Source organism: Entelurus aequoreus, linkage group LG26, assembly GCF_033978785.1.
Source record: "Entelurus aequoreus isolate RoL-2023_Sb linkage group LG26, RoL_Eaeq_v1.1, whole genome shotgun sequence".
NCBI classification, from domain to species: Eukaryota; Metazoa; Chordata; class Actinopteri; order Syngnathiformes; family Syngnathidae; genus Entelurus; species Entelurus aequoreus.
Window position 1 is genome coordinate 27,884,884 of NC_084756.1, and position 7,458 is coordinate 27,892,341.

The 7,458-nt window shown below is 38.9% G+C and overlaps 1 protein-coding gene across 1 annotated transcript; it reads right to left on the reverse strand.

The window, feature by feature from the left end:
* Positions 1–1,472: 1,472 nt before the first annotated feature.
* Positions 1,473–7,198, reverse strand: bloc1s1 (biogenesis of lysosomal organelles complex-1, subunit 1). Its single transcript, XM_062038308.1, has 4 exons — positions 6,992–7,198; positions 5,535–5,607; positions 5,289–5,421; positions 1,473–1,910 (listed from the first exon to the last, which is right to left on the reverse strand). The coding sequence occupies exons 1-4, from the start codon at positions 7,050–7,052 to the stop codon at positions 1,800–1,802; spliced, it is 378 nt and encodes a 125-aa protein (XP_061894292.1). The 5' UTR covers positions 7,053–7,198; the 3' UTR covers positions 1,473–1,799.
* Between the last annotated feature and the right edge of the window lie 260 nt (positions 7,199–7,458).

Genomic DNA, 7,458 nt, shown 5'->3' on the forward strand with positions numbered 1-7,458 from the left:
TAACTATGAACGATAAAACACTGAATATTGACAACATATGAACGTCACACCCACTCTCTGTCGACGTATTTTACAATCAAGCGAAATGCAACAAAACAGCGAAATATGAACGCGAAGGGGTACAAATAAACCCACCTACTATCTGATATATAACTAAGCTTTAAAACTTTGTTGTGAAAATCTCCTTCCGCGTCTGTCCCTGACACGTGCATTTCAGGCTGACACTCTGGAAACACTCTGTGGAAACGCTCCTCCACCCACACTGCTTGGTGCCTGCTGTGACTTAGATTACCATAGTAAGTAGAATATCATGCAAAAGTGCAGATTTCAACCATTGAAATACTTTGTATAGTTCAAGACTTACGGTCATTTGAAAACATGACTGCACATCATAATGGCAGCTACACTTTCCATCTTAAAGATCGGAAAAATTTTTTGGGGGAATGTCCGGCGGGCCTGATTGAAAAGCTTAACAGGCCGCATGTGGCCCCCGGGCCTTAATTTGCCCAGGTCTGATCTACAAAGATACAAAGGATTGCTATTGCGACATCTACTGGACACATTAAGAACAGCGGTTCAAAAATTTCGGCTCATCTTTATACTAGCAAACTCATCCCGCGGGCCGGATAAAACCTGTTTGCGGGCCTGATCCGGCCCTCAGGCCGTACGTTTGACCCCCATGCTCTAGAGTGTCTCCACAGCATTTAAAAAAAACTAACCAACTAATTTTCAAGTACACTACCGTTCAAAAGTTTGGGGTCACATTGAAATGTCCTTATTTTTGAAGGAAAAGCACTGTACTTTTCAATGAAGATAACTTTAAACTAGTCTTAACTTTAAAGAAATACTCTATACATTGCTAATGTGGTAAATGACTATTCTAGCTGCAAATGTCTGCTTTTTGGTGCAATATCTACATAGGTGTATAGAGGCCCATTTCCAGCAACTATCACTCCAGTGTTCTAATGGTACAATGTGTTTGCTCATTGGCTCAGAAAGCTAATTGATGATTAGAAAACCCTTGTGCAATCATGTTCACACATCTGAAAACAGTTTAGCTCGTTACAGAAGCTACAAAACTGACCTTCCTTTGAGCAGATTGAGTTTCTGGAGCATCACATTTGTGGGGTCAATTAAACACTCAAAATGGCCAGAAAAAGAGAACTTTCATCTGAAACTCGACAGTCTATTGTTGTTCTTAGAAATGAAGGCTATTCCACAAAATTGTTTGGGTGACCCCAAACTTTTGAACGGTAGTGTATGTAAAGTTAAAAAAAATTTTCTATAACCCACAGTCAATTATAAGTTCTGAGTAAGATGTAAGAATACATCAAGTCTTACAGCCACACAAATACCTCTCACTCAGGCAACTCAACAGCTTTGTGTGCAGTAAACTTTTTTCTGCACATTCCACAAATTGACGACTAAGCTTTTTTAGCTTCTGTGAATAAGATTTTAATGAAATGAACACATTTTAGTTGAGTAACAAAGCCAAATTTATTTTCGCTATTTTCTTTTTCTAAAATTAAAACATAATAATCACAGCACAAACTTTACAACTGATATTATACATTAACAATTCCTTAATACTGATAACCATGATTCCGGAGTAGATGTATTTAAAGCATAAGCAGACACAATAGTTAGTGCGGTTTTTCAGTTATATTTATAAATAAGCAGGTATCCTCACCACATTTTGTGTTCACACTACGATATTTCTCTGCAGACCCCTCGGCGCTTTCCTGTTTTACAGTTCTTTGAGTCAATCCAACTCTTCCAAAGGACATCTCCAAAAGCGTCTATGAGGTAGCCGGCTGAAGCTGACCCTTGTGTACGTACTCCAGAGCTGTAGCGATGGTCCTCATGTCCATCTCAATACTGCGGGCCCAGTTCTCCACATCGCCAATTTCCTGTTGCAAAACAAGGTAAAATGGTAACTGGTTTGTATTCATGCAGCCCTTTATTGTGCCTGGAAAGATACCCCAAGCGCTTTACATGATTCATCACATTCACCCATTTACACACGTCATCATTAAACGAACAGGTTACTCATCAGTTACTCAGTACTTGAGTAGTTTTTTCACAACATACTTTTTACTTTTACTCAAGTAAATATTTGGGTGACTACTCCTTACTTTTACTTGAGTAATAAATCTCTAAAGTAACAGTACCCTTATTTGAGTACAATTTCTGGCTACTCTAGGCAAGGCAAGGCAAGGCAACTTTATTTGTATAGCGCTTTTCATACACAAGGCAGACTCAAAGTGCTTCACAGACAACAAAGTGAAATGAAAGAAAATAAAAGCAAAATTAAAATGCAGACAATAAAAATAAAAACAGTGCAGACGTTAAAAGATTTAGCTGAAAGCTAAGGTGAACATAAAAGTCTTCAGTCTAGTTTTAAAAGTAGTCAGAGTTGGGGAAAGTCTGACATCTTCAGGAAGTTTATTCCAGCTATTTGTTGCATAGTGACTGAATGATGCTCTCCCTTGATTTGAGTTTACTCTGGGAACCGCTAACAGATTGGTCTCAGAAGATCTTAGTGATCTAGAGGGCTTATATAGTGGGAGCATATCAGTAATATAATTCGGCCCTAGACCATGTAGGGATTTATATGTGAGCAGGAGGATTTTGAAATCAATTCTCTGATGTACAGGGAGCCAATGTAAGGATTTAAGAATTGGTGTAATGTGCTCACATTTTTTGGTCTTTGTTAGAACTCTAGCAGCAGCGTTCTGAACAAGCTGTAGCTGCCTGACAGTTTTTTTGGGAAGACCTGCAAGGAGACCATTACAATAGTCTAGCCTACTGGTAATAAAGGCATGTACAAGTTTTTTTACATTTTTGAGCTGATAGTAGGCCGATTTTGTTACTGATTTGATGTGACTGTCGAAATGTAAATCAGAATCTAAAATAACCCCAAGATTTCTGGCTTTATTTGAGGTTTTCAGGGACAGTGATTGAAGGTGTTGGACGACTGTAAACCTTTCTTTTTTAGCACCAAAAACAATTATCTCAGTTTTATCTTCATTTAGTTGTAGGAAATGTTGGCACATCCAGTGTTTGACTTGCTCAATGCACTGGCACAGAAGATCTATGGGGCGATAGTCATTTGGTGATAGCCCTACATAGATTTGGGTGTCATCGGCATAGCAATGATGGTCAATGTTATTATTTTGCATGATTTGTCCTAGTGGGAGCATATAGATGTTAAATAAAGTCGGCCCCAAGATTGAACCTCGGGGGACTCCACACGTTACGTTGGTTGGTTCTGATACAAAGTCACCAATGGAAACAAAATAGTTCCTACCTTGTAGATATGACTTGAACCAGCTTAAAACTGTGCCTGAGATCCCCACCTAGTTTTCCAACCTGTCCAAACTCTACCCACCTCTGCTTGTAAGACACGTCTTTATTACTCTCACTAGTGCACCCATGGGTAAATAAGTACTTTGTTCCTGTTTTTTTTATATTTTGCCTATCGTTACAATCATAATGAGAAACAAGAAGACGGATGTATATATATCTTTTTAATGCACTCTAACTCGTAAATTAAAGTCTGCTTACAACAGAGTCAATGAGAGGTCCTTTTCCCCGCTCATAAAGCCCTCTAAAAAACATCCAAAAAGCGGCAACAATACTCCATTTACATTTCACGACCTGAATTTTCACCAAGTATTAGTGATTTTGTTATTGCAGGCGCTGACGCAGACAAACTATTTTTAGCGGCGCATTGTCACAAGAGCGCTACTTAGCTTGTTGCTGCTGTGTTGACATCATCGGCTGGTGAGCTGCCTTCTCACACCGGAGCTCGAGATCAGTGTTTCTTAACCATAGGACCATTATTGGGCCGCCAAGTAATATCTGTTTCTCAGCTGTGATCCGTACAGGCCGCAGTGGTACCTAGTTGTAATACACTTTTTCACCAATTGTGGCGGTAATGACAGTATCAAGCAAACAGAAGAAGTTTGGCGCGAATGTCATTTAGAAGTTTCTTAAGCGCAAAAATGATGACTTAAGTGGTGAAGTTGTATTTTAATTTGCACTTTTATTTTATTGACAGTTTATTTAAGAAACATATGACAAGATTATCGATGATACAGTCTTGCTCATAAGTTTACATACCCTGGGAGAATTTATGATTTCTTGGCCATTCTTCAGAGAATATGAATGATAACACAAAAACCTTTCTTCCACTCATGCTTAATGGTTGTGTGAAGCTATTTATTGGCAAACAACTGTGTTTACTCTTTTTAAATCAAAATGACAAAAGAACGTACCCAAATGACCCTGATCAAAAGTTTACATACCCTAGTGACTTTGATCTGATAACATGCACAAAAGTTGACACAAACAGGTTTGAATGGCTAATCAAGGTTCCAATCCTCACCTGTGACCTGTTTGTTTGTAATTAATGTGTGTATAAAAGGTCAGTGGGTTTCTGGGCTTCTGACAGACCATTGCATCTTTCATCCAGTGCAGCACAGATGTTTCTGGATTCTGAGTCATGGGAAGGCACAAGAATTGTCAAAGGATCTGCGAGAAAAGGTCATTGAACTGCATAAAACAGGAAAGGGGTATAAAAAGATATCCAAGGAATTGAGAATGCCAATCAGCAGTGTTCAAACGCTGATTAAGAAGCGGAAAATGAGGGATTCAGGTAGACCAGCAAAGATTTCAGCCACAACTGCCAGGAAAATTGTTCGAGATGCAAAGAAAAATCCACAAATAACTTCAGCTGAAATACAGGACTCTCTGAAAAATTGTGGTGTGGCTGTTTCAAGATGCACAATAAGGAGGCACTTAAAGAAAAATGGGCTGCATGGTCGAGCCGCCAGAAAAAAGCCATTTCTGCGCAAATGTCACAAAGTATCCCGCTTACATTACGCCAAACAGCACAGAGACAAGCCTCAAAACTTCTGGAACGAAGTAATTTGGAGGGATGAGACCAAAATTGAACTTTTTGGCCAATAAATAGCTTCACACAACCATTAAGCATGAATGGAAGAAAGGTTTTTGTGTTATCATTCATATTCTCTGAAGAATGGCCTAGAAATCATAAATTCTCCCAGGGTATGTAAACTTATGAGCACAACTGTATATGATGATTATTGTTGGTTTTCTCTATTATTGATTTACTTATAAATTATTTATTTTAGCACAACAATATTTGTAAATTGTAAGAAATAATTGTATTCAATTTTATTAGATATGTAAATGTATTTAACATACAATAAAATAAAGAGGGTTTTCAGGGTGCCTTTCACACCTGTGCGAACACGTCTCACCTTCAGGGCCTGATTGAAACCCTCCACCATGCTGATCCATTGTGCAGTTTGCTTGGAAAACTGACCAGCCTGCACTTGGAGTGTTTTCACCTCATGGTCAAGCTTGCGCTGGTTTACATACGCCTGTGCAACTCTGAAAACGAGAAATATGATTGATTGTACAGTAGATCAAACTAACTAAATGCATTGATCGTTTGGAGACGGTTAGGTTCTGTGTAAGATGTAACACAATGAGGAGATTCATACCCGACGTTGAGATGGTCCACCAGGGCTTCCGTAAGACAGGTGGCTGCGGAAATTGCTTCACGCCTGCGCCGCTCTGTAAAAAGCAAGAGATATGCCAAATTAAACCTACACCCAAATATTAGTGATGTCCGATAATATCGGCTGATAAATGCTTTAAAATGTAATATCGGAAATTATCGGTATCGGTTTCAAAATTATCGTTATCGGCTTCAAAAAGTAAAATTTATGACTTATTATCCGCCGCTGTGTACATGGACGTAGGGAGCGGTACAGAGCGCCAATAAACCTTAAAGGCACTTCCTTTGCGTGCCGGCCCAGTCACTTAATATCTACGGCTTTTCACACACACACACACACACAAGTGAATGCCAAGCATACTTGGTCAACAGCCATACAGATCACACTGAGGGTGGCCGTATAAACAACATTAACACTGTTACAAATATGCGCCACACTGTGAACTCACACCAAACAAGAATGACAAAAACATTTGGGAAGAACATCCGCACCGTAACACAACATAAACACAACAGAACAAATACCCAGAACCCCTTGCAGCACACTACCTCTGCCCCCCCCTCAACCTCCTAATGCTCTCTCAGGGAGAGCATGTCCCCAAATTCCAAGATGCTGTTTTGAGGCATGTTAAAAAAAAAAAATGCACTTTGTGACTTCAATAATAAATATGGCAGTGCCATGTTGGCACGTTTTCCCATAATTTGAGTTGATTTATTTTGGAAAACCTTGTTACATTGTTTAATGCATCCAGCGGGGCATCACTGGATCAACATAAAAAACACAAGATACACTTACAATTAGTGCACCAACCCCAAAAAACTCCCTCCCCCATTTACACTCATTCACACTCATTCACACAAAAGGGTTGTTTCTTTCTGTTATTAATATTCTGGTTCCTACATTATATATCAATACAGTCTGCAAGGGATACAGTCCGTCAGCACACATGATTGTGCGTGCTGCTGGTCCACTAATAGTACTAACCTTTAACAGTTAATTTGACTCATTTTCATTAATTACTAGTTTCTATGTAACTGTTTTTATATTGTTTTACTTTCTTTTTTATTCAAGAAAATGTTTTTAATTTATTTATCTTATTTTATTTTATTAATTTTTAAAAAAAAAGGACCTTATCTTCACCATACCTGGTTGTCCAAATTAGGCATAATAATGTGTTAATTCCACGACTGTATATATCGGTATCGGTTGATATCGGAATCGGTAACTAAGAGTTGGACAATATCGGGATATTGGCAAAAAAGCCATTATCGGACATATCTACCAAATATGTCAAATAATCTTAATATTTGGAGTAACAGGTACTCAGGTTTAATCAAATCATGCATTTACGTTTCAAAATGCTCCATGTTAACTTTGTGTTTTTAGCATTACCATTAGCTAGCATAACGGCTACCCGGCGCCTCGTCTCGCTCGCTTACCCTGTTGCTCCTTTCGCTCGTTTTGCTTCGCTTGGTGCTCCTTCAGCAGGCGAGACAACATCTTCACTCAGCTGGCCGTCGGGAGTGTTCGAAAGCTCGCATTAACGAGAACAAAAACGTCGTAACACAATAGAACAAACACGGACGCTCACAAATGACAACCTGTCACGAGGTTCGGTGTGATGACGTCATAAATGGGCGCGTCCACGCTGACGCTGAAATAAGTCAATTTTTGTATTTTTTCTTTTTATATGATTAAATGATATCACAATTGATTTTTGTGCCAATTTTAGTCATGTCATGTAATTTATTTATATGTGTGTGTTTTTGTTTGTACCGCACGAATCATGGCTGCCTTCACCACCCCGGAGTTTGTTTCAAAGATGGCTGCTCTGGATGTAAACAATGACGTCTTCTTCTATAATATCCGTTATTATAACTTCTGATTAGTGTTTATGTAGCAGCTA